At 39.7% G+C, this 27,999-nt stretch overlaps 1 protein-coding gene across 4 annotated transcripts in view; it reads right to left on the bottom strand.

Annotated features, from left to right (window-relative positions):
* Positions 1 to 27,999, bottom strand: part of atp8a2 (ATPase phospholipid transporting 8A2) — a 564,661-nt gene that overhangs the window by 383,785 nt on the left and 152,877 nt on the right. For all 4 annotated transcript variants that reach the window (XM_060826104.1, XM_060826105.1, XM_060826106.1 and 1 more), the window contains 2 exons: positions 13,603 to 13,648; positions 823 to 863 (listed from right to left, as the gene is read on the bottom strand). In XM_060826104.1, the coding sequence (XP_060682087.1) occupies positions 823 to 863; positions 13,603 to 13,648 (87 nt within the window). The remainder of the gene's footprint in view (positions 1 to 822; positions 864 to 13,602; positions 13,649 to 27,999) is intronic.

A 27,999-nucleotide genomic window follows, 5' to 3' on the forward strand; every position in this document is an offset into this window, starting at 1 on the left:
TTCGCGAAAACAAGTAGCTCACATTTACTTCCAATTGATTGAAATGCTTGTCCTCATAATTCAAGTGTGTTTATTTTAAGCTTTGTGAGCTTTAGGAAGTCAAATAGAGTAATGGAAACAAAGCATCTGGACAACAAGTCAATAATTCATCATTGCCACGCACTTAAATAAAAGGTATAAAAATGGTGAAGTACAAGTGTTTCTGATCAGCCATCTATTTTACCTAGAGGGTCCAGTCAGCAGCCACTTTAGAATACCTCCCAGTTCAGCCTAATATTCACTGTAGATAACAGAGGAAACTTATAAAGTGCATACAATGCTCGTTTCAAATGTTGAAAAATGAAAAACAATTGGAAGATGATTCAATTCCATCAAGGAGACTAAAACATCCACTTTGTTAAAGTATCAACTTTTAAATATACCTTTAAGATGGAAACCTCATCCCACTACACTCAACCAAGTTCAATGACCCTGTGGTTGAAGCATCAGTCAGTTTTTAAAAAGTTCAATTAAAAACACTCAACCTAATTTTTAGCTCTGATATTGCAGTGTTCACATCTATAATGAATTTTCTATTGCATCTATGAACAAGATGTACAACTTGCTGAAGGGTAGCCCTACTCCCTCACAACACAAAGATTTCCAACATATTAAATACAACATATTAAGTACTCCAAAATGCAACTCATTAGTTATTTAATTCCAAGTTCTAAAAGTTTAATGAAAAAAAAAATCCAGGTTGACTTGATTTTATGAGGTTGCCCTATTTGTTGGTTTTTGTGACAACCTCAAATTGTAATGTTGTACACATGTATTACATACCTCTTTCCAAATAATGGTCTTCCACTTGCCATTTCTTAAAACTGTAAAATAAAGCAAAAACATTTCTAGATGATGAAGTGGAATAGAAAACTTAGAACTCGGCATTTTACCTTATCTTGTCTTGTCTTGGATGTAGGTTTGCTCACTGAGCTGAACGGTTCATTTCCAGACGTTTCGTTACCTTACTAGGGTGGCACGGTGGCTCAGTGGAGGGCGGCATGGTAGCTCAGTGGTTACTGAGCCTCACAGCACCAGGGTCCCAGGTTCGATTCCAGCCTTAGGCGACTGTCTGTGTGGAGTTTGCACTTTCTCCCTTTGTTTGCGTGGGTTTCCTCCCACATTCCAAAAATGTGCAGGTTAGGTGAACTGGCCATGCTAAATTGCCCGTAGTGCTAGGTGCATTAGTCAGAGGGAAATGGGTCTGGGTGGGTTACTCTTCGGAGGGTCGGTGTGGACTTGTTGGGCCGAAGGGCTTGTTTCCACACACTGGGGAATCTAATCTAATAGTTAACATCTTCAGTGGACCTTCACTGTGGTGAAGTCAATTCCTGTTCCTTTTCTCAGGGGATGGTAGATGGAGTCTAACTCGATGTGTTTGCTGATAGAGTTCCAGTTGGAATGCCATGCTTCTAGGAATTCTCGTGTGTGTCTTTGTTTGCATTGTCCTAGGAATGGATGTATTGTCCCAGTCGAAGTGATGTCCTTCTGCATCCATATGTGAGTATACTAGTGAGAGAGGGTCATGTCTTTTTGTGGCTAGTTGGTGTTCACATATCCTGGTGGCTAGTTTTCTGCCTGTTTATCCAATGTAGTGTTTGTTACAGTCCTTGCACGGTATTTTGTAAATGACGTTAGTTTTGCTCATTGTCTGTTTAAGGTCTTACAAGTTCATTAGCTGCTGTTTTAGTGTGTTGGTGGGTTTATGGGCTATCATGATGTCAAGGGGTCTGAGTAGTCAGGCAGTCACTTAGAGACAAACCAATGGAACACCCATGGGATCTCCAATATCAGAGTTCTTAGCAGGGGCAGTAATGCAGAGACTTGAGCAAACAGCTCTGCCAACCATCCAACCCATACTCTGGGTCTGCTACGTGGATGACACCTTTGTCATCACGCAACGAAACAAGTCAGAGGAAACCTTCAAGACCATCAATAATACTCTAATTGACATAAAATTCACTAAAGAGGAGGAAAACAACAACAAACTGCCATTTCTAGACATCACAGTAGAGCGAACAGCCAATGGGAACTTCAAACTAGCGTCTACAGAAAAACAACACATAGACCAAATATTGACCTACAGAAGCGATCATCCCAACACCTACAAATGAAACTGCATCAGAACATTATTTCAGCGAGCCAACACACACTGCAGCACAGAGGAACTATGCAGATCAGCGGAAAATCACCTATACAGTGTATTCAAAAAGAACCGGTACCCAATGAACACAGTCCGCCGATTTTTCAGCAACAAACCCAAACAAGCAGACATAACCAGAAACCCTAGCCACTCTCCCCTTCATCAAAAACATCTCGGAAATGACTGCCAGACTACTCAGACCCCTTGGCATCATGGTAGCCCATAAACCCACCAACACACTAAAACAGCAGCTAATGAACTTGAAAGACCCTATGCAGACAATTAGCAAAACTAATGTCATTTACAAAATACCGTGCAAGGACTGTAACAAACACTACATTGGACAAACAGGCAGAAAATTAGCCACCAGGATACATGAACACCAACTAGCCACAAAAAGACATGACCCTCTCTCACTAGTATCCTCACATACAGATGCAGAAGGACACCACTTCGATTGGGACAATACATCCATCCTAGGACAAGCCAAACAAAGACATGTACGAGAATTCCTAGAAGCATGGCATTCCAACTGGAACTTTATCAACAAGCACACTGAGTTAGACCCCATCTACCACCCCTTGAGAAAAGGAACAGGAATTGACTTCACCACAGTAAATAACATCACCAACACAAAGAAACCCAAACATATAAATAGAAAGCAGGAATTTTCTGCATTGCTTCGCGTGAGGTCCACTGAAAATGTTACCAAGGAAGGTAATGAAATGTCTGGAAATGAACCTTTCAGCTAAGCGATCAAACCTACATCCAAAACCTCAAACTGAGCTACAAATCTTTTCAAAACTCGCTAAGACCATATCTTGTCATTAAATACTCGCATGTTGTTACCATTTGGGCTGTTTCCCCACTAATCCATATTTTAACAACAACCTACAACATTAATAAAAATGTAACATTTTAAAAAAAAACATTCATGGAGTCATAGAGATGTACACCACGGAAACAGACCCTTAGGTCCAACTTGTACATGTCGAACAGATGTCCCAATCCAATCTAGTCCCATCTGGCAGCACCCAGCCAATATCCCTCCAAACCCTTCCTATTCATATACCCATCCAAATGCCTCTTAAATGTTGCAATTGTAATCGCCTCCACCACTTCCTCTGGCAGCTCATTCTATACACGTACCATCCTCTGTGTGAAAATGTTGCCCCTTAGGTCTCTTTTATACCTTTCCCCTCTCACCCTAAACCTATACCCTCTAGTTCTGGACTCCCCGACCCCAGTAAAAAAACTATTTGCCTATTTATTCTATCCATGCCCCTCACGATTTTGTAAACCTCTATAAGGTCACCCCTCAGCCTCCGATGCTCCAAGGAAAATAGCCCTAGCATATTCAACCTCTCCCTATAGCTCAGATTCTTCAACCCTGGCAGAATCCTTGTAAAACTTTTCTGAACCCTTTCAAATTTCACAATATCTTTCCGATAAGAAGGCGACCAGAAATGCACGCAATATTCCAACAATGGCCTAGCAAATGTTCTGTACAGCCGCAACATGACCTCCTAACTCCTCTACTCAATACTCTGACCAATAAAGAAAAGCATACCAAACGCCTTTTTCACTATTCTATCTACCTGTGATTCCACTTTCAAGGAGCTATGAACCAGCTCTCCAAGGTCTCTTTGGTCAGCAACACTCCCTAGGACCTTACCATTAAGTGTATAAGTCCTGCTAAGATTTGCTTTCCCAAAATGCAGAGCCTCACATTTATCTAAATTAAACTCCAGCCGTCATGTCTCAGCCAACTGGCCCATTTAATCAAGGTCCCATTGTAATCTGAGATAACCTTCACTGTCCACTACACCTCCAATTTTGGTGTCATCTGCAAACTTACTAACTGTACCTCTTATGCTCACATCTAAATCATTTATATAAATGATGAAAAATAGTAGACCCAGCACCGATCTTTGTGGTAGTCCACTGGTCACAGCTCTCGAGTCTGAAAAACAACCCTCCACCACCACCAAAGGTCTTCTACCTTTGAGCCAGTCCTGTATCCAAATGGCTAGTTCTTCCTGTATTCTATGAGATCTAATCTTGCTAACCAGTCCCCCATGGTGAACCTTGTCAAACGCCTTACTGAAGTCCATATAGGTCACGTCCACCATTCTGTCCTCATCAACCTTCTTTGTTACTTCTTCAAAAAAACTCAATCAAGTTTGTGAGACATGATTTCCCATACACAAAACCATGCTGACCATCCCTAATCAGTCCTTGCTTTTTCAAATACATGTACATCCTGTCCCTCAGGATTCCCTCCAACAACTTGCCTAACACCGAAGTCAGGCTCACTGCTCTATAGTTTCCTGGTTTGTCTTTACCACCTTTCTTAAATAGTGGCACCATGTTAGCCAACCTCCAGTCTTCCAGCACCTTACCTATGACTATTGATGATACAAACATCTCTGTAAGAGGCCCGGCAATCACTTCCTTAGCTTCCCACAGATCAGGTCCTGGGGATTTATCCACTTTTATGTGTTTCAAGATATCCAGCACTTCCTTCTCTTAGGGCAGCATGGTGGCTCAGTGGTTAGCACTGCTGCTTCACAGCACCGGGGTCCCAGGTTTGATTCCAGCTTTAGGCAACTGTCTGTGTGGAGTTTGCCCATTCTCCCTGTGTCGGTGCGGGTTTCCTCCAGATGCTCCGGTTTCCTCCCACAGTCCAAGATGTGCAGGTCAGATGAAAATTGGCCATGCTAAATTGCCCAAAGTATCGGGGTGAATATAGGGTAGGGGAATGGGTCTGGGTGGGTTACTCTTCGGAGGGTTGGTGTGGAATTGTTGGCCAAAGGGCCTGTTTCCATACTGTAGGGAATCTAATCTAATCTCTGTAATATGTACATTTTTCAAGATGTCACCATCTATTTCCCTACATTCAATATCTTCCATGTGCTTTTCCACAGTAAATACTAAATGCAAAATACTTGTTTAGTATCTCCCCCATCTCCTGCGGCTCTACAAAAAGGCCACCCTGCTGATCTTTGAGGGGCCCTATTCTCTCCCTAGTTACCCTTTTGTCCTTAATGTATTTGTAAAGGCTCTTTGGATTCTCCTTAATTCTATTTGCCAAAGCTATCTCATGTCCCCTTTTTGCCCTCTTCATTTCCCTCTTAGGTACACTCGTACTTCGTTTATACTCTTCTAAGGATTCACTCGATCTATCCTGTCTATACCTGACATATGCTTCCCTCTTTTTCTTAACCAAACCCTCAATTTCTTTAGTCATCCAGCATTCCCTACCAGACTTTCCTTTCATCCGAACAGGAATATACTTTCTCTGGACTCTCATTATCTCATTTCTGATGGCTTCTCATTTTCCAGCCGTCCCTTTACCTGTGAGATCTGCGCCCAATCAGCTTTTGAAAGTTCTTGCCTAATACTGTCAAAACTGGTATTCCTCCAAATTAGAACTTCAACTTTTAGATCTGTCCATTTCCATCACTATTTTAGAACTAATAGAATTATGATCCCTGGCTCCAAAGTACTCCCCCACTGACACCTCAGCCACTTGCCCTGCCTTATTTCCCAAGAGTAGGCCAAGCTTTGCACCTTCACTAGTAGGTACATCCACATACTGAATCAGAAAATTTTTTTGTACCCACTTAAATTCCTCTCCATCTAAACCCTTAATCCTGTGGCAGTCCCAGTCTATGTTCATAGAGTCATGCAGCGTAGACACAGGCTCTTCAGCCCAACATATATCAGCGGTGTACCAAAGGGATCGGTGCTGGATCCTTGCTGTTTATTATATGCATTAACAACTTGCATGTGAATGTAGAAGACATAATTAGTAAGTTTGCAGATACATGAAAATTGGTGATCTTGATGTGGAGGAGGATGTTTCAGGCTGCCGTCAGATAGTGATCAGCTGGTAAGTTGGGCAGAGCGATGGTAGACAGAATTTAATCCCTATAAGTGCAAGGTGATACATTTTAGAAGGCCGAACAATAAATATCAAACTATGCTCATCCCATTTGCCTGCACTCGGCCCAGAGACTACTATGTCCCTGTCATTTTAAGAGCTCATCAAGGTGCTTCTTCAATGGTGCAAAAGTACCTGCCTCCTTATTTCTTCCAACATCTGGGTGAAAAAACACTTTCTTAGATCTCTTCTCAACCTCTTGCTCATTGGTTTAAACTTAGGGCCTCTGGACATTCCTGATGAAGAGCTTATGCTCAAAACATCAACTCTCCTGCTCTTTGGATGCTGCCTGACCAGTTGTGCTTTTCCAGCACAATACTTTTTGACTCTGATCACCAGCATCTGCATTCCTCACTTTCTCCGTGTCACATCTCCCATGAGGATAAGATTGTCACAATCAACTCTTATCAACACTTCTCACAATTTGTATACTTCAATCAGATCCCCCTTCAGCCTCCTCTGCTCCAGGAAAAACGAATCCAGCCTATCCAATCTCTCCTCATAACTGAGACTTTTCATCCCAGGGAACATCCTACTGAATCACCCTTGCACCCTTTCCAGTACAATTATGTCCTTCCAATAATTTGGCAACCAGAACTGCACACAGGATTGAATCTGTAGCCTAATTAATGTTTTATAAAGTTGTAACAAGACTGGGCTTGCTCCTATATTCTATGCCCTGGCTAATCAAGATAAGCATTCCATACGCCTTCTTCACTACCCTGTCTACCTGTACTGACACCTTCAGGGATCTAAGTTACTTTGTTCCCTAGTACTCCCTACCATTCATTGTGTTATCCTTTTCTCTTTTGGTCTTCTAAAATGTATCATTTTGCACTTATTGGGATTAAATTCTATCTACTATTGCTCTGCCCAATTTACCAGCTGATCACCATCAGACAGCAGCATGAAACATCCTCCTCCACATCAAGATCACCAAATTTCATTTATCTGCAAACTTACTAATTATATCTGCTACATTCACATCCAAGTTGTTAATGCATATAATAAATAGCAAGGATCCAGCACCGGTCCCTATGGTACACTGCTGATCACAAACGTGCACCATTACCGTGTCTCCTATTTGTAAGCCAATTTTGGATCATTTTTCAACTTGCCTTGGATCCCACCTTTTGGACTAACAATCCATGTGGGACCTTGACAAAGGTCTTAATCAAGTCTATATACCCCACATCAATTGCACTACCCTCATCAATATATTTGATCACCTTTTCAAAAATCTAAATTAAATTAGTCAAACACGATCTGCTCTAACAAATCCACGCTACCAATCCCTACCTTTCCAAGTATCGATTATTCCTGTCCTTTCGAATTATTTCCAATAACTTATCTACCACTGACATCAGACTAACTGGTCTGTGGTTACCTGGCCTTTCCCTACTACCATCATTGAACAAAAGAACCATATTACCTATCCTCAAGACATGTGGCACATGTGTCCAGCAAAATATTAAATATACCTGCCTGGGTCCAAGCAATCTGCTCCCTTGCCTGCCATATCAGCTTGGTACATCTCATCAAGCTCTAGGGACTCATGCACACTAAAACATCCAACATCTTCCTTACTAATCTTAAACTTACCAACCTAAATGAAATCCCCGACCACAATGTGATTCTCTGTATGAATACAGATGAAAAGTATTCATTTAAGACCTCACCCTCATCCAATGGCTCCACGCACAGGTTGTCCCTTTAAATTCTAATAGGTCCCACACCATCCCTTGTAATCTTCTTACTCTTATTACATTTATAAAAGCCTTGAGATTTTCCTTGATCCTATCTGCCTAACATATTTTGGTGGCTTCTCTATGTCCTCCTACTTTCTATTTTAAGCAACCCCGACACTACAGTTTTGAAAGGCCTCCTGTTTTTAATGCACTGTACCTGACTTATACTTCCTTCTTCTTCTTTATCAAACTCTTGATATCCCTCGACATCCAGAGTTCCCTTGCTTTCACTCTTAGAGAAACACAGTGACCCTGAATTTTCACTATACTACTTTTAAAAAGCTCACACGTTCGAAATGCAGACTTACTGCAAGTACCAGCTCCCAGCCTATGTTTGCCAGATTCTATGTAATGGTATTGAAATTGGCCTTGCCCCAATTTAGCTATTTAACTTCCTTTTCCCTTTCCATAATGATCTTGAAACTTGCAGTGCCTTTCACAACCATAAACAACACAAAGCATTGCAGTGCAAGTAGAACTCTGGTCATGTAGGAAGCATGGCACACAATTTGCATACAAACTCCCAAATTACATGATAATGAGCATTTAATTTGTTTCTTTTACGAAATCAAAACATATAATGCTGGAGAAGCTCACGAGGTCTGGCAGAATATGGGGAGAGAGACGCAGAGCTAATGTTAACTGTGATTTTCTCTCCACAGTTGCTGCCAAAACTACTGATTTTTTCCAGTACTTCGCTATTATTTCAGATTTCTAACACCCTAAAATACTTGCTTTCATCTGAGAGCATTGTTTTTAAAAAGATGTTAATTGAGGGATAAATATTGGCCAGGACACCAAAGATAGCTCCATTTTCCAATGGAATCTTTTTTTTTACAAGGAGGGCAGAGATGAAGAAGCTTCTGTGGAATGCTCATCCTCAGGGAGCAGTGGAGGCAAGGATATTGAATATTTTGAATGCTCACTCAGATAAGGTAGGATTTTTGATTGACTTGGGAGAATGTAGAAATAGGGTGGACAAGTAAGCAAACAGAGGCCACTCTGGTTCACTAATGTACTTCACAGAAGGAAACCTTCCATCATTAACTGGTCTGACCTACAATCAATTCCAGACCCTGACTCGGACCTGCCTTCTGAAGTGGCCTAGCAAGCCACCCATTTTAATAGCAATTAAAGTTGGGAAAATATGCTGGCTCACCGTATGATGCCCCAAACCATGAAAGAACAAATAAAAAGAAATACTCTAAAGTAACATGACTTCAACAAACACTGGACAATACTGTGAAGTTTCTGTCTCACACATTATTGGAAAGTGGTTTCCAAAATGGTAATCATTTTTGGCCACGACCATCTCTTTGTTGTTTGGATCTGTGCTTGTAGACAATAACAGATGTCCAACTCCAGACACGCTAACATATTTGCATGGTTAATTGTCCTGGCATTACCAGCTCAAATATAACTTAATATTCAATGCAAACCATTAAACTCAAAAAAGCTGCATCCGTGTTGGAGTCAGACAGTTACCAGAGTGGATTATTTCATGTCATCATCAGTTCATACACATGCTAAAACAATATGGCAAACCATAATCACTACACAAAACATCCTCTAACCACTTTCTTCTCCACTTTGCATCACATGCTTTCTTTTGTCTAGTATATCCTTTTATAGTGGGAGGGGAAAAGATTTAAAAAAGACACAAGCAGCAAAATGTTTACACAGAGGGTGACTTGGGAGGATTGAATTTCCTGAGGAAGTGGTGGATTTGGCTACAAATACAACATTTAAAAGACATTTCGGTAAGTACGTGAAGAGGAAAGATTTGGAGGTATATCAGCTAGGAGGAGGTAGGTGGGACTAGTTTAACTTGGGATTATGTTTGGCATGGACTGGTTGGACCAACGGTTCTGTTTCTGTGTTGAATGACGCAATGGACAATATTATTAAGAAAGATTAATCTTTTTGCTTTCAGAAGTGATGGAAGATTTATCACTAACTTTTCAATATCACTCTCACATGACAGTGAGCCAGAGTTGAGCTTCTTCTGGCAGGGTAGGGGAGGTGAGTTAGTCACAGAAATTAGGTTGGGGCTGGGGATAGGGAATAAAGTGGGGCAAAGGAGGAATTCAGTGGCAAATAAGTGATCAGTTTAATAGCTGACCAGGTCTAAACCTAGACAATTCCATTGGAGTCGGCTAATTCAGGATTTTCACATGATCGTGATGCATAACTCTGGTCTGTGCTGTTGTAATAACTAACTGGCTACTGGAATTTCCAGATTAGAGTGGTGCTAGAAAAGCACAATTGGTCAGACAGCATCTGAGGAGCAGGAAAATCAATGTTTTGGGCAAAAGCCCTTCATCAGACTTTTGCCCGAAACGTCGATTTTCCTGCTCCTTGGATGCTGCCTGACCGGCTGTGCTTTTCCAGCACTTCACTAACCTAGACTCTGATCTCCAGCATTTGCAGTCCTCACTTTTACCTACTGGAATTTCCATGCTACAGTGAGGGACTGGAGAGCTGAAGAACATTAGTGAATCTGCTGGATTTTTATAGCATATGACAGTTTACATAATCACATATTTGGTACCCTCCCGTAAATAATGTGTTAGATTCAATTCCACAAATTGCCACAGTGGGAATTCCACTTTGGCTTTTAACACATCAAAATTCACTGCAAAATTTTGTTCTACTCGTTTAACATATCAATGAGGTCAGTTGATGGGACTGGCAGCTCTGTGTCATTAAGTTTGGGTTCAAACCAACCATAATCATGAATAGTTAATCTGACTGACATTTTTGCACATTATTGCAAGGTGCCATCTTTCACTTGTAAGATGAGGGACAAAGGCGCTCTTTCATCTGCCTGCTCAGGTGATCCTAGTTACATCTATTGAGCTCACACAGCATTATTTAAAGAACAGACAGTAATTTCCTGGTGTCTTGCTTAATAATCATCACTCAACCGACAGTCATTTAAAAGAAAAGCACCAGTCATTCATCTCATTGCTGTTCAAGGAACATTATTGTCCATTAATGATCCCTGAATTAACCTACATATCTTGAGTCATTAGTTATGCAGGACATATTTTGGGAAATTGACAGATGTAAAAAGGTACTAATGCTACATGCCATTATTATTGTGCTATTACCACTTCACTATTTCCACAATGTATCATTGGCTCAGGTTAGGGGGTTGGAGGAACAGTCTAGTTATTTTAATTAACCTATTTGGATATGCTAGGACACACCTTTGGACAGGTAGGACCTGAAACAAGACCTTCTGGCTCAGGGGCACAGATTTGTAGTCTTCCCTCCAGCAAATTCGTGATAGTCATGTCAAAACACTTCATATCTTAATTACACAGTGGGATGTGAGGCAGCACCTCTTTGACTTGCTTTGCCATTCCCATCATTCAAACATCCCTGCAGACAAAACGCCAATGCTGAGCCCTGGGAGGAAGGTCTGAGCTCGTGCTCCAGAAGGCCGACTCTCGGTTGAGATGGCCACTTGTGGTACCACGTGCTTCATTCTTTTGAGGTATTCCAGTTTATCAGACTTGGTATGGTGAGTTGAAACAAAACTCAGAAATCAACGCTTCTGGACTCTGACCTCAAAATCTTCCTCTGATTCTTCATCCATTTGGAACATGCTAGGCAGTCTCTTTACTTGAAAGAGAGATTTTTTTAAAATGCCACAGCAACTTGGTAACCAAGAGTACTCAATGACATTTGCAGATACAAAGGGTCGCTTTAACGTCAACACCAGGGGTTGAACAATTAGGGGGAGGCAATGGCCTGGTGGTATTATCATTAAACTTTTAATCTAGAGACCCAGGTAACGTTCTGGGGACCCAAGTTCAGATCTTGTCATGGAAATGGTGGAATTCAAATTCAATAATAATCTGGAAATAAGAGTTAAATGATGACCATTGTCAATTGTCAAGAAAAACCCACCTGGTTCACTAAAGTCCATAAGGAAACTCATTGTTACTAAGTCTGGCCTATATGTGACCACACATTCACAGCAATGTGGTTGACTCTCACCTACCCTCTGGGATGGGCAATAAACGCTGGTATGGCAAGAGATGTCCTCATCCCCGTGAACACATGATAAAAAAATACAATTAGTGCATCTTAAAAGATCTCCCACTGGAGGACGGAAAGCTCAGTTTGTGTGACAGCTACAAGAGATTATTCAATAATTAACCGTCTTTTGTGCAGTATTATGATTATAATTTTTTTAAAAATAAGGAATTAAGCACTTGACTGGATTTAAATTTATGAATGAATTTTTCTTCTTAAAAACGTAGCTAAGTCTGTAACAGATGTTAGAAAACTATTTTATCTCATTTCAAATTGGCTCCTGAGGTCTGCCCAAGACTGAATGAGTTGCCAATAGTGGTGAGTGGAGGGTCTACAGATGGTGAGGGATCTTCTTTTGTCATTAAATTGCTATGAGGCTTTCAGGAGTCTACAGTGAGAGATGTATGGGCATGGGGAATAGAGGATGTGATCCTATACAAAACTGTGATACACTCCCAGTGAACCAAAGCAGGTCTTTTAAACAGCTCACCTTGCTGAGTTTGCACACCTGCCTGAAGAACAAAGATCCAAGCCTGATTTTTAATCTAAAAGCAAATGTGACATTTACAACGGGGACTTTTTTTTGCCAGACACTATTACTATTTGAATAAAGATAATGTGTTTGAGAAACTCATCAGAAGCTCCAAAAAGGAGTAATTCATCTCTAAACTTGGAGTTCTATTTTGTTCTTGCCAGACCTGCTGTTTTTCTCTAGCACTTGGTTTTTACTTTGAATTTCCAGCATGCATATTATTATTGTTATTATTATTATTATTTGTATTACTGTGGTCACCTCTATTCTCCAATTGGCATCTAAATGCTCTGTTCAGAAGTCTACATGACACCTCATATTAGATTAGATTTAGATTAGACTTACAGTGTGGAAACAGGCCCTTCGGCCCAACAAGTCCACACCGACCCGCCGAAGCGCAACCCACCCATACCCCTACATTTACCCCTTACCTAACACTACGGGCAATTTAGCTTGGCCAATTCACCTGACCCGCACATCTTTGGACTGTGGGAGGAAACCGGAGCACCCGGAGGAAACCCACGCAGACACGGGGAGAACGTGCAAACTCCACACAGTCAGTCGCCTGAGTCGGGAATTGAACCCGGGTCTACAGGCGCTGTGAGGCAGCAGTGCTAACCACTGTGCCACTGTGCCGCCCATTCAATGCAACTCCAGTTCCACTAAACAAATTACTTTTATTTGGATGTATAAGTTTGATCAATGAACAGTGATGATTTGTGTCTCAACCTTTAAAAAGTTACTCAAGAATTTTTATTGGAACATTACTTCATCAGAAAGCTTACTTCAGAAAGTCCGGTAGTGTTGGGTAAGAAACAGAATTTCAGTACTGTTACAAACCTTAAAATGTATTTCATCAAATAAGCATCATTCACAAAACTGCAGACATTTTCAGAATTCATCATACTAATGGTTTACAGCAGGAATCCATGTAGTATAAGGAAGGAATCCCAGACGAAAATATACACTCATCTTCAGCATCATAACAGTTGGATTGAATTTGACATGAGTGATTTGTAATACCCATTAGATTTCTATAGGGTTTGTACATTTGGTTATTACTCGCAATAACTTATGTGATTTAACTTAATTTAGCCATGTGGCAGTAACCCTTAAACAGTCTAAAATTCACTTCATAGGTACTCACCTTTAGTTTTCTTCTTGTTGACATTATTATCAGCCTTATGCCTTTTCTGTTACAAAATAAAATAAATACCAAAATTTGAAATTGTACTTTGAAAATAATACATCTGACACATAGTTTTAAAACTAAGGTTTGTCCCTGCTAAAAAGAAAACCATACATTTCTGCGTACGATTTGCGTACGATTCAAGGTCATTATTTTTCAAAAGACTGCATTTGCAGATACTGGAGCATGTGCACTTAAACTGATTCTGGGGGATGTGACCCAAGAGTTTAAGAGGGTGGAGTGGGGGAAATGAAAGAGGGTTTGGGGGTCAAGTAGAGGCAAGGGACACAAAAAGAAGGCATTGAGGACAGGATGCAGGGCACGTGGAGAGAAGAGAACCTCATTCTCACTCCCCACGCCTCCTCTATCCTCACTCCTCCCACTTGCCACCTCATTCCCCAACCATTACCACATCATCACAACCCCTAACCTCCTCTTCCTGCCTCCTCATTCCCCCAACATTCACACATCCTCATTCCCAACAGCTGAAATCATTTTTAAAACCTCTGTGCATGTGGAGTGTGGCCTTTAAATATGATATCACATGTAAATTTTATGTGATAATATATAGTTATGCATAAGTATTTTTCCAGTTCAAAGTGCATGCACAATTGCCCACAATTACAGCTATCAGCAGATGCTGCCTTTTGAAAATGGCTTATTGACACAATTGTTTCGTGTCCAATGGTTCAACATGGCAGACAAGTGGACCAACTCCCAAACTACCCTCTAAAATATTTACAACTTTACAACTTCTAGTAAAAAGTGAGGTCTGCAGATGCTGGAGATCAGAGCTGAAAATGTGTTGCTGGTTAAAGCACAGCAGGTCAGGCAGCATCCAAGGAACAGGAAATTCGACGTTTCGGGTCAGAGCCCTTCCTGATGAAGGGCTCTGGCCTGAAACGTCGAATTTCCTGTTCCTTGGATGCTGCCTGACCTGCTGTGCTTTAACCAGCAACACATTTTCAACTTTACAACTTCTGCCAAAATATCACCAAAAATACATGCAACATTATAACTGGCATGCAGAATCAATAACATGCATTTAAGATTTTATATAACAGTTTATTCAGTCAACATTTTAATACCTACCAATTGACTTTATGCAAACGCATTTTATATTTTAAACTTTAGTCTCTGTCACTCCTACAAAAGTAATCTGAACAACAGTTGGCTGCCTTTTCTTTTAGGAGATCCTGAACAGGAACTTTACGATTCTGGTTTTTCTTCAGAAGTACACATTTACACAAATCAAGATTTTTGACGGAACTATTTTTGCACTGAGTCTACAGAAATCTCATTACAGATTGTGATTGTGTTGATGAAATCTTATTTCTACAAAATCTGAATTGCCTATGAACTAGATTTAGTTGCAGATAATGACATATTTATGAAACATAGAAGTTGTATCATAAAGATTCGCATAGCAGTTGAAAAGTTGAAACCAAAACCATAACTCAACATAAAAGATCAACAAGTTGAACATAGCTACTTTCTGTGCTGGCTGGCCTATATCATTTTGCAGATACAAATCTGAATTTTTATGTTTCTTGAGATTCAAAAGTTTCTGATTTATAAACCACATAATACCAGTTCAGTTTGAAGATAAATGCATGTTGTCAATTTGCAAAAACGTTAAACTATTTCAGACACAATTCACTCGACGTCTTTCAACAAATTCCTATGACTGACAAGATTATTCTGACAAATGAAGAATACTTGACTGAAATCTCGTTTTTAAGGCTGGTATTTAAAACCTCTAGAGTGCTAAGTTTAATGGGCAAGATTGCAAGATCTCTCTTTTCCACTCAAACCACCCCATTGAACATGAAAACATTTCACAATGGGGAAAAATAACAATGAAGGAACAAATCCATCTCTTCATGGAAGATCTCAAGTTCATTGACATTTTGAACCATTTTTTCAATGCTTTCACGACTCTAAAATCTCACCAAGTCTCTTTTGAACAATGAAGTCAATCTTCTAGCTCCTCAAGACATCACTGCAGGTATTCCTCAGGATAATATTAAGGGATTAACATTTTTAAGCTGTTTTATCAATCCCCTTCCATCACAAGGTCACATGTGGATGCTCACTAATGATTTTAGTGTTCAACAGTATTTGCCACTTCTCAGTACCAAAACAAATCGGTGTGCAGCAAGACCTGGACTGCATTTAGGTTTGAGCTCATAAGAAGGGAGTAATATCCATACCAAACCAATGTCAAGCAACGACCATCTCTAGCAAACAAGAAGTTCAATGACATTATGCAACGGTTATCCTCCAAGTTACACACTTTCCCAACTCCAAATTTTAAAGCCATTCCTTCACTTTCACTGGATCAAAACCTGAGAAATCCCTCTCTAACACCATTCTGGGTGTACAAAACCATACTGACTGTAACAGTTGCACATCAAACCACATTCTCAAGGACAATTAGGGATAGAGAGTAAATAATGGGCTAGCTAGGAATTCTGTGAAAAAAACATTGGAAAAAAAATTGTTGATCTGATGGATTGCATCTTAGTTTAATCAAGAAAGCAGCAACAGAGATAGTGGATGAACTGGTAGCTTAGAATGGGATCATATTCAACACAGACACAGTGGGCTGAATGGCCTGTTCCCATGCTGTACTGTTATAGGTTCTATGTTCTTAATCATGAACAGCCAGCTTCCAAGTTCAGTAGATAACAAAGAAAGCAAATAGAATGTTCACCTTTTTAGCCAAGGAAAAGGTATATAAAAGTAGGTAAGTCTTGCTAAACTATACAAGGCACAAGTCAGACCACAGCTAGAATACTGTAATTAGTTTTGAAGCCTTAACCTAAACAAAGATATCCTGGCAATGCAGAAGAGCTTCAAAAGATTGATACTGGGTATGAAGGGACTGTCTTATGAGGAGAGCTTAAGTAATTTGGTTCTTTACTAATTGAAATTTGGAAGAATGCACAACAATCTTATCGATACATGCAAGATTCTGAAGGGACCATGAGTTGATGCAAATGGTAGTTTCCCTTTGTAAAAGACGCTGGGGCCAGTGGGCATAATCTCAGATTAAGATGATGCATATTTGAGACAAGAGACGGAACTTCTTCTCTGAGGATTGTGAATCTATGGAATTTCATTTTACTGCAGAGGATGTCGAGGCTGGGCTATGAATTAACTAATTCAAGGTGGATGTGTAGAGATTTTAATTAGTTAGGGAACCCAAGGTTATGGGGAAAAGACTGCAAAGTGGACTTGACGATTATCAAGTGAGTCATGATCTCATTGAATACAACAGTCAACTCGATGGGTTGAATGGCTGACTCCTGCTCCTAAATTCCATGGTCGCATTGTCTTCAGGAACACCGTAACAGTTTATTCCATAAAAGTGATGTATCTTAGGCAAAGCATTTCTACTGAACTTAGTTTCTCACCTCCTAATATTTAATGCATATCTTGATATTTGATTGCTTCAAAATACCTTTCAAAATCATAAAGTTTATTAAAATGCAAGGTTTGATTATTAAATAGGTACAAATGTCTACCCATATTAATTTAAGCATTCACAAAAAGATCAGGATAAAAAATTAGTACAAGCTAGCAATGACTATCTGCTCTAATTAGGATCAACCTAAATTATTAATGGAAATTCAAATCTGCATTTATTTGTGTACCAATCTATCAACAGCAATTAGACTGTTGTAGTTTAGTAAAACAACTTACCACCACCTTCTCAAGGGCAGCTAGGGATATGCAATAAATGCTGACCCAGCTAGCAATGCCTTCATCCCATAAACAAATAAAAGTAAGCAATTCAGTTTGGTTTATCTGCTGTTCAAACTGTCACAAGGTAAAAGAACTCCATAAAACACTTTTCTCCGAAGTGCACGTTTCTAAACTGGCAATGTAATCATGTTGTGCTAACAACCAGGAAAAAAAGGGGTTAAATCAATCCAATAAAGTATCATAGCTTTTAAGTATGTAAGTTAATTCGCTGAGCTTGAAGGTTTGTTTCTAGCAGCTAACATAAGTTCACTGAGCTAACTTACATACTTCTCATCAACCTGAGCTACAAATCTCAAAAATCGCTATGATACCTTTTGTTAAAAATGTAAATACAGTAAATTAATATCTTGATGCATATTCCTTTTCGCCATTCCAATTGATGTCATATGTAATTGTCATGTGTTGGACTTTACCACTTAACAGAATGGAGATTAAAGGAAAATTTGAAGTCTTAACAAATACTACTTTTATAAAATAATGACAGTAAATCACATTCCAAACTTGTTTATGGAAAGTATTTTGAATATTCAGATGAATAAACATATTCTCCAACTGACATTTCAATGGAAAACCACCATCATTATTTTAGAAGCATCAGACAGCCCCAGGGAGAGGAGGTTTCTCTTTTTGTCCAATGTGATATTCTGGGCCAACTGTTTAATATGCCACAAACCATCTTTCCAACTCACCACTGCCTTCGCAAAGGATTGGGCAATAAATAACAACCTTGAGTGTGACACCCACATCCTATGAATGAATAAAAAGAGCCTGAAAGTTTTGACCAGTTCTTCATATCATGTCTACCAGATACCCAAAATAATCTTGTTGTCTTTGTAACTCCTTTAGTGCTTGGAGAAGAACAAGCAAATAAATTTACAAATAAAATTACATAGCTCTTTTCACATCCTTAGAACAAAGTGCGTCACATCCACTAAATTATTCTTGAGATGTAATAATCTAATAGTCTAAATAATCTAAAGGATAATTGGATTTAAAATCCACTCTTATGAGAGGGCTTTACTTCCTTAGTTACACTTCAAGAAAAACCCTTACCCCACTGATTACTAGATCCAAATAACTATACAACCAATTCAAAACCCATTAACTCTTAATATATTCATCACTTCCCCAGCACCAGTTCAAAGTATCAACCCAGATTACGTCTTCATGTTTTCTGGAACGTGATAATTCACAGCTAAGAACCTAGTGGTAACCACCAACCAAATGATAAGTACATATGTAGATGCAGTGTGGTAAACTAATTTTCCCCAGTGCAATGTTACATTCAAAAATTATTCTGGAGAAATGCATTCTACCATCCTACTACATATTGTTTGTACACAAATTATCAGTGCATTGAAAATCAGCAGTCACCTTCTATCAGTTTCCATTTTATACCTCCAACTAATGCAGCAATAGTAATTCATTGACAAAATAAATGACATTTTATTTAAATAAAACTCTTCAGAGTTCTTTCAGCATCACTTGGTCAAAATCCTGGAATTCGCTCCATAATGGCACTGTAAATCTACCAACAGCAATTGGACTGTTGTAGTTTTGTAAAACAACTTACTACCACCTTCTCAAGGGCAACTAGGGATATGCAATAAATGCTGACCCAGCTAGCAATGTCTTCATCCAATAAACAAATAAAAGTAAGCAATTCAGTTTGGTTTATCTGCTGTGCAAAACCAGATTCTTGCAATATGGCTTGGAAGGAAACAGCACAATGAAGTATTTCAAAGTGCGGAATTCTAGAGTGCTGGAATATAGTTCCTTCTTTGCACTACGCAAACTCTTAATTTCCAAGTTTCTGAATTAACTTAATTCTCCAGCTTCAAAAGTGCAAAATTCTTATTGTTAATTATTCAAATAAATATATGAGGCATTTAAGTTAAGAGATGCAATGTCTATTTAACTATAAGTTCATGAAAACTACATGTCCAAATTTTATTGTATGCAATGGAATTGTTATTTTTAAATCCCATTTTCATTCTCAACTGTCACAAATTGTTGCATGTCTCAAAAAGATTCACTTCCTACAATCACTCTTTATAGAGCATCTCCAAAACTTTGAAAAGGCTATGAAGTGGATAGTAAATATAAGTAAAAGCAAATGAGACTTTGGAGATAGAGGATAGGAAAGATGTACAAAAGGTCAGCCAAAAAATAATATAAAGAGAAACAGGAATATCGTAGAGGAAAGTAGAAAAAATAGAAGACAAAGCAAAAATACTGAAAATGAGAAAGTCCACAGGAGATCAATCAGAAACCTGAAAAAACTTCAACCATATGCAGACCACAAAGACTGGAAGAGATTCTACAATGCTCTAAAATTTCTGTACAAGTCCCAGTTTGCTGGTTTATTACCAATTCTTAGTACCAACAGTACAGGTAAGGCTTGAATCTTTAAATAGAATTCTGAGTCCAATGTTCTGAATTTACAAGTTAGATACTGATGTTTGGGAATTTTCTCAGGTTCCTAGAAATAGTTCAGAGGGACATCCTTTCAGCTAATCATGCTTTAAGGTTTTTCTTACTTTTCCAGAGAGACAAAGAGTCCTGTTTACTACAAGCTTTGGAGATCTTTTCTTCTCCTGTCCCACTAACAAAATAGAAACCAACTGCAAAAGAGGGCTGTCTTTGGAGAAGCACTCTGAAAGCTAGTACTTACAAGTAAACCTGATGGACTATAACCTGGTGGTGTGTGATCTTTAACTTTGTCCACCTGTCCAACACAGACACCTCCACATTATCTTCTCCACCAAGATGGTCTCTTCCAAACATTGGTCAGCAATGAAAGCAATAAACATCATGTCACACCCCTCGTTAAAACTTTGTTTGTCTCTTTTAAGTTACTTGCCATTTCTGCACTTAGCAAGCAAGTTGCAGCTCACATTGTTATTGAACAATTCCAACAAATTACATGTTCCTTCACAACCCATTTTTCAATCCAGAATGTCCTAACAGTTCCATACTGCAGTTTCTCATGGCTCTTGTAAGTGTGCACTCTCAACAAAAAGGGATTCAGGAGCAGAGGGAGGTGGATAGCATAGAGGTAATTTTACTAGCTTTGATAACAAATGCAAACTAAAGCTGGAGAAACTCAGCATGTCTGGCAGCACTTATGGAGAGAGAAACAAAGTTAACATTTCAAGTCCATATGACGTCTTCAAAACTGATGTTCTGAGAATATGGATTTCAATCCCACCATGGCAGGTAGTTGAGTTTGAATTTAGTAAAACATCTGGAATTTAAAGCTAACCTCATAGTGCTCATGTAATCATAGTCAAATGTCATAAAAAACAATCTGGTTCACCAATACCCTTTAGGGATGGAAATCCATCAACCATACCTAGTATAGCCTACATGTGATACCAGACCAACCAATATAGTTGACTGTCAACTGCTCTCTGGACAATTAGGAAGGGCAATGAATGCTGGGCTAACCAGCAACACCAAACTCCTACCAACAATTTTTTTTCTAAAATCACTGAAGGTGGAAGAACAGCTTGATAGATTGGTTAATAAAGTGTGTAGCTCGTGCAGCCTCAACTGGGGTACGGCATTTAGTTCTGGAGCATGCAGAGAAGATTCCTTAGAATGATCTCAGGATGAGAAACTTCAGTTAAATTGGTAGGAGAAACCAGAGAAACTGGTTTGCTTGGATAAAAGATTGAAAGGAGGTTTGATGGAGGTATTCAAAATTACAAATTGTCTGGGCAGAGATTTATGAAAAAAACTGTTCCCATTGGTGGAAGGAAGAAGAACAAATGGGCACAAATTTAAGATAATTGGCAAAAGATGGAATGGCAACATCAGGAAAAAACTATTTTCACACAGCAAGTGGTTTTGGAATGCACTGCACTGCTGAGACAGTAGTGGGATTAGGTTCAATAGAGGCATTCAAGAGGAAATTGTATTATTAGCTAAAACAGAAAAATGTGCACAGCTACATCTAGAAAGTGGGAGAATGCCACAAGGTGATATGCTCCTTCAGGAAAATAGAACAAACACAATGTCCTTCTTCTGCGGAATATTGGACTTGATGATTGTAATGAAACGTGTTACTGTTAAGGAAATCTTCAGAAAAAAATAAAACTCTGAAGAAATTTGATTTAAAACCATTTAATCAAGTTTCCACCTTCGGAGATGCTTCACATGTCAATCTTCCATGTGATCATTTGAGTAAGGCGAGGTTTATCATATTCTTGGTGATAAGCCAAGGAAATGAAAAGAGTAATTAAAATATCTTAGCTGCTGAAACTCTGGCACTAGTAGAAGCTATAGATATTGGGGTGTATTTATCCAATAATAAAAAAAACTTTCTTTCTATTCTGTTAAGGCTTATTTTAGAAAGAAAAAATTGACATTGTCTGCAGAGCTTGCACTGTCCAGGAACCTGATTTGCCTTTGACCTTATCCTCATGCCCACATTCCGAACATTACCTTCCAAGTCTGATACTTCAATTCATCAACACCTCGGACATAAGCTCAAGTAAATCCAACTGCAGAAGCAAATTCATTAACTACAATATTGCAAGATGATAAAATAACTTGATTCTTATATTCTTACATAATAACACAACGAAAACCAATTAGAGTGGTGATACTAGTCATAATCAAATACACCCTAGTGAAGAGCATTTTAAAAATCTTTGGAAATCTTTTTTGAAGCAGGAAGACATTAACAATAATTATGGGGGGGATCCAAGATGGCAGCGACCCAGCAAGACTGAGTCCACAGTGCTCTACCCAAAACTTGGGAAAAGTGGGCTATCCACCCCCACCACACTCACTAAACCATTTATAATAGTTGTTAACCTTAAATAGTTACCTATTAGTACATTTAAATAGTCTAATACTAGCTGGAAAATGAGTAAAGGGAAGGGAACAGGCGGCTCTAAGAAAGCAGGGACCCCTCCCCCACCCTCTCCCTCTTCAGCTGCAACAAAGGTGTCTTCAGCTACTTCAGGAGATTTACCAATGAAGATGAGCTTTGAGGAGATGTTTGCCAGGTGGGAGGCGAAGATTGATGCTTTTATCGATGAGTCTCGGCAGAGCAGAGAAGCACTATCAGCCGAGCTGCAGAAGCAGGGCAGAGACATTCAGGAATTGGAGTGCCGAGTCAGAGAGGTGGAGTCGAAGGCCGCAGCCTCAGAGACTGGGATAAAATCAACAGCCGACCACATCCGTTTTCTCGAGAATCGAGTCCAGAACCTAGAAAACCACATTGATGACCTCGAAAATCGATGTCGTAGAAAAAATATTCGGTTGTTGGGCCTTCCTGAGCAGGAAGAGGGAGGCCAGCTGACAGCATTCTTAGAGCATTGGCTGCCACAACTTTTAGATCTGCAGGCTGGATCAGGCCAGGTAAGGGTAGAATGGGCCTACCGGGTCACAGTACGTGGGCCCGGCTCAACCCAGCGCCCACGCCCGGTCCTGTTCCAGCTGCAGAGCTATAGGGAGAGGCAGATGCTCCTGGAAGCCTCAAGAAATCTGGGAAAAGATCCCCAAGCTATGACCCACAAAGGATCCAGGATCATGCTGTTCCAGGACTTCTCCCCAGCTTTGGTCCGAAAGAGGAAGGCATTCGATGAGGCGAAGAAGCGTTTAAGGGATTTAAATATCCAGTACTCCTTACGATATCCAGCGACGCTACGCCTTAGCCACGAAGGATCCATATATAACTTCGGATCACCGGAGAAGGCTAAGGAATTCTTGGACTCTCTTAAATAAGCTGTAAGAGATTGTGGACGCTGGTCTGCCTTTCCCATTATTTTGGTTTACATCCCTTCATCTTTCCCCCTATGTGTGTATGTATATATATATATGTTGGGGCGTTTGGTTAATGTTGATGGGGGGAGGTGGTTACCTTATTCTATTTTACTTCTGTTTTTAGGAGCGGGGTTGTTTTTCTTTCCCCTGTTATTTTGTGGTATTATATTTAAGTATTACGTGTTGAGATTGTAATCTTATAGTTATATATGGTATTAATATTCCCAAATATATTTAGATGTGGGTGTGGGTGGGGGTGGGGTGTTCACTGTTAACTCTAGCTTTATATTATATTTGAATTCTCCTCATTTTATTGAGGAACACCTGGGTCAAGGGTGGGGCACTGGTTGGAAGAGGGTAAGATGGACTGTGGGAGAGGAAGTGACGCTCCCTGGGAACAAGGGAGAAAATCTCCAATTCGGAATGTTTTATATTTTTTATACTTAGAAAGAGTTTTTTGTTATATTGTTTTGAGTGTATCAGAGAATCTTTACTTTTGTAAATCTTGTATGCTCCATGCTCGGGATGTTCTAGATAGGGTTTCCCCTCCCGAGGGGTCTCGGATCTGTCCAGATGATTATGGCTGAACAGTCGGTTAAGTGGTGCACCTGGAATGTCAGGGGGAGTAATTCGCCAGTTAAAAGGAAGAAAATATTATCAAATCTTAAGAAGGAGAGAGTTGATATAGCTCTCCTACAGGAGACACACCTGTCGGATAAAGAACACTTAAAATTACGACAGGGCGGATTTGATCAGGCCTTTTTTTCCTCTTTTAATTCAAAAAGCAGGGGAGTCGTTATCCTTGTCCGGAAGAACTCCCCTTTGAAAATTCTAAAACAGATAAAAGACGAATCTGGACGATATATTTTGATTAAAGCCCTCATAAATGGAGAGGAATATGGGATCTTAAATGTATACTGCCCCCCGGCACACCCCTTTAAATTCATAACGGAAGCTTTTTCAAAACTGATGGCCTTTGGTGCCCGTCATACAATTATAGGGGGAGACTTTAATTGTATTATGGATCCGGAAATAGACAGGATTCCCAAGAGTGCTGCTGGAGTATCTCCCAGATCTAGACAACTGGCGGACCTGAATAAAGAATTAGGATTGGTAGATGTATGGAGATGTCTCCATCCACAGGGTAGAGATTTTTCTTTCTACTCTAATCCACATAAATGTCACACAAGAATTGATATGTTTTTTGCCCCATCGATTTTTCTAAACTCTATAGCAACCTGTAAAATAGGTACTATAGCAATCTCTGACCATGCCGCTGTATACATGGAAACTAAGGTAAAGAACAATGGGACATCTGCTCGGCATTGGCGTATGGACCCCTTCCTGATAAAAGATAGCAAATTTTTAAAGTACTTCTCCCAAGAACTTAAAACTTTTTTAGAAATTAATACTGGTACGGCTAGCAATCCGTCAATGATGTGGGAGACCATCAAAGCTTATGCACGAGGTTTGATCATCTCCTATTCAGCGACCCAGAGGAAAATGAAGGGAGAGCAACAGCGTCTGCTCGAAGCTCGCCTAAAAGCAGCCGAAACAGCATACGCTGATAGACCTTCTATCACAAAATTGCAGAGGATTACAGCTCTTAGGACAGCTTTAAACACCGCGCTTACTCAAACGGCTAAAAGGGAAATATTATTTGCGAAACAAAGATTATATGAATATGGCGACAAACCGGGTAGATACTTAGCATTTCTTGCAAAGAAAAAGAAAGCCCCTCAAACTATTCCGACCATCAAGGAAAGTACAGGTACCCTGACTCATGATCATAAAAAGATCAATGCGACCTTTAAAGAATTTTATTCTGAACTATATAGATCGCAGGATTGTGAAGATAGGATTAGGAGGATGCAGTCATTTTTAAAAAATTTGACCTTCCCGGGCCTGACTCCGGAACAGGTGTCGGCCCTAAATACCCCTTTAACAGTCCAAGAAATACTTCAGGCAATTAGGCAACTTCAGAGCGGAAAAGCACCGGGCCTGGATGGTTTTCAAGCTGAATTCTATAAAGAATTTACAGGAATATTGGTTGACCCACTTATGGATATGTATAATTTTGCGCATAGTCAGGTCTGTCTCCCGCCCACGCTGAAAGAAGCAAATATTTCTCTTATCCTCAAAAAAGGAAAAGACCCAGAAGATTGTGCATCTTACAGACCAATATCCTTACTAAATGTAGACTTTAAAATTCTCTCAAAAATGTTAGCACTAAGACTAGAAAGGGTACTGCCATATATTATAAAGGAGGACCAGACGGGATTTATTAAGGGCCGCAGATCATCCAATAATATCAGAAGGGTCTTGAATATGATCCAAGCCTGTCATCAGGGAAAGATACCAGGAGTAGTAATTTCATTGGATGCGGAAAAGGCATTTGATAGGGTTGAATGGTCATATTTATTTTACACATTGGAAAGGTTTGGTGTTGGACAGGTGTTTACCAAATGGGTTTCAACATTGTATAATGACCCCAAAGCAGCTGTTATTACTAATGGGTTAAGATCGGATGGCTTCAGTGTGGGTAGGGGCTGCCGTCAAGGATGTCCTCTTTCACCATTGTTGTTTACACTGATAATCGAACCATTAGCAGAAGCCATCCGGACTGATCCTAATATAATGGCCCCGAGGATTGGTACAGGTAAACACAAAATTAACCTCTATGCAGATGACGTTCTCTTATTCCTCAGTAATCCTTTAATGTCAGTGCCTCGTCTAATTCAAGTTATTAATACATTTAGTGCATTCTCAGGCTATAAAATTAATTTTTCAAAATCGGAAGCCATGCCAATGGGTGGTCTGGCTATGATACCCCACTTAATGGACGGATCCCCTTTTCCCTTCCGTTGGTCCCTGGAGGGCTTCTTATATTTAGGTATTTTTATCACGCCAGTATTTGATCAGCTGTATAGGGCTAATTTTGTACAATTAATGGAAAGGATAAGGCAGGACCTCCAGCGATGGAGAGACCTTCCGATTTCCTGGCTAGGGAGAATAGCATTAATTAAAATGAATGTTCTGCCCCGTCTCTTATATCCTATGAGAATGCTCCCGCTGATGCTGCCAAGGCTAGCCCTACGTAAATTATATGGCTGGTTGGGCTCCTTTATTTGGAACCATAGACGGCCCCTTATTAAGCTGAAGAAGCTACAGCTTCCACAGGCAAGGGGAGGACTGGACTTCCCAGACTTTAGGAAATATCAGTTAAGCTCCCTACTAAGTTACATAGCTGATTGGGTTTCATCTGATCCACAATCAATTTGGCTGGATATCGAAGCCTCCCAAGTAAAATACCCACTTATTAACCTTTTATTTTCAGATAAGAGGAAAATCATTACAGACCACTGTAAAAATCCCATAATATTAAACACAATTAAGGCCTGGAATATAATGCGGCAAAATGAGGGTAACTCACATAAAACATCCCCCCATGCACCAATAGTAGGCGCATGGGGATTCCAACCGGGGATTACAGATGCCACCTTTAAACTCTGGAGATCCAGGGGCATCTCATGCTTAGGGGACCTATTTAAAGATGGGATCCTGATGTCCTTTGAGCAGCTGCGTCTGAAATTCGGAATACCTAATGGGGATCTCTTTCGATACTTCCAAGTTCGAGATTATATACAGAGGAAGACTACATTAATAGATAGTCTTTATAAATCAGACAGAGAACGTAATGTCTTACGACCAGCGGGGGCATCCTCCGTTAGTACTATATACCATTTGCTACATGGAGTCTCAGGAGACATGGATGACCTGCTTAAAACATGGGAGCAGGACTTGGGGCTAGAAATCTCTGAGGATATGTGGAATGACATTTGGGAAAATGCTAGAAGAATTGCTATCTGTAACAGAACTCAGGCTATCCAACTAAAGATACTTCATAGGGCCCATATAGCTCCGGCTCGACTGGCAAAATTTAAGGCAGGAGCATCTCCAATGTGTCCCAAATGCAAAATAGAGGTGGGTACTCTTGTACATTGTCTGTGGACTTGTCAGAAAATCCGCAGATACTGGACTAAAGTGGCAAATACCCTGACAGAAATTTTAGGAACGGAAATTAGGGTGGACCCTGTATCTCTCCTTTTGGGCTTTTCGAACCTCTCATCTCTGGATATGCATGGGAAGAGACTATTTTCTATTCTCTCTTTCTGTGCAAGGAAAAATATTTTGGTGAACTGGGTGGCTGAGGGCCCCCCTGGACTTTCAAATTGGCACAGATTAATTATGGAATATATCCCCCTTGACTTCCTCACAAATATGGTGCACCGAAAGACTGAATTATTTTATAAAATATGGCAGCCCTTTTTGAATTATATAAATGCAGATATTTCGGCTATCCTAACAAGGGCTTTTATTTAGTGAAGATTTCAGACCGAGCTGCTCCGGGGCCCCTTGGGAGAGGAATCCTGCGCGAATACGGGTTTTATTATATTTGATGTTTATACATTCCGAGCATGTAAGAGACTTAGGTATACACTCTGGTTAGTTATAGGTTAGATTAGTAGAAAGTTGAGTTTTTTTTTCTTTCTTTTTTCGTTTCTTTTTTTTTCTTTTTTTGTTTTCTTTCTTTCTCTTTTCTTTGTTAAATTATGACTATTGTATATATGATTTAATTGTACATCAATGTTTGTATTTGAGAGTTTTGTTTATTTTTGTAAATTTGCAAAAATGTTAAATTTCAATAAAAATATCTACAAAACAATAATTATGAAAACTGAGTTCTTCGATACTGCATCATTTTGCTTTTCCAGCACTTTCTCTCATCTCCGCGGCTGGGCATGA

This window comes from Hemiscyllium ocellatum, chromosome 6 (assembly GCF_020745735.1).
Source record: "Hemiscyllium ocellatum isolate sHemOce1 chromosome 6, sHemOce1.pat.X.cur, whole genome shotgun sequence".
Taxonomy (NCBI): domain Eukaryota; kingdom Metazoa; phylum Chordata; class Chondrichthyes; order Orectolobiformes; family Hemiscylliidae; genus Hemiscyllium; species Hemiscyllium ocellatum.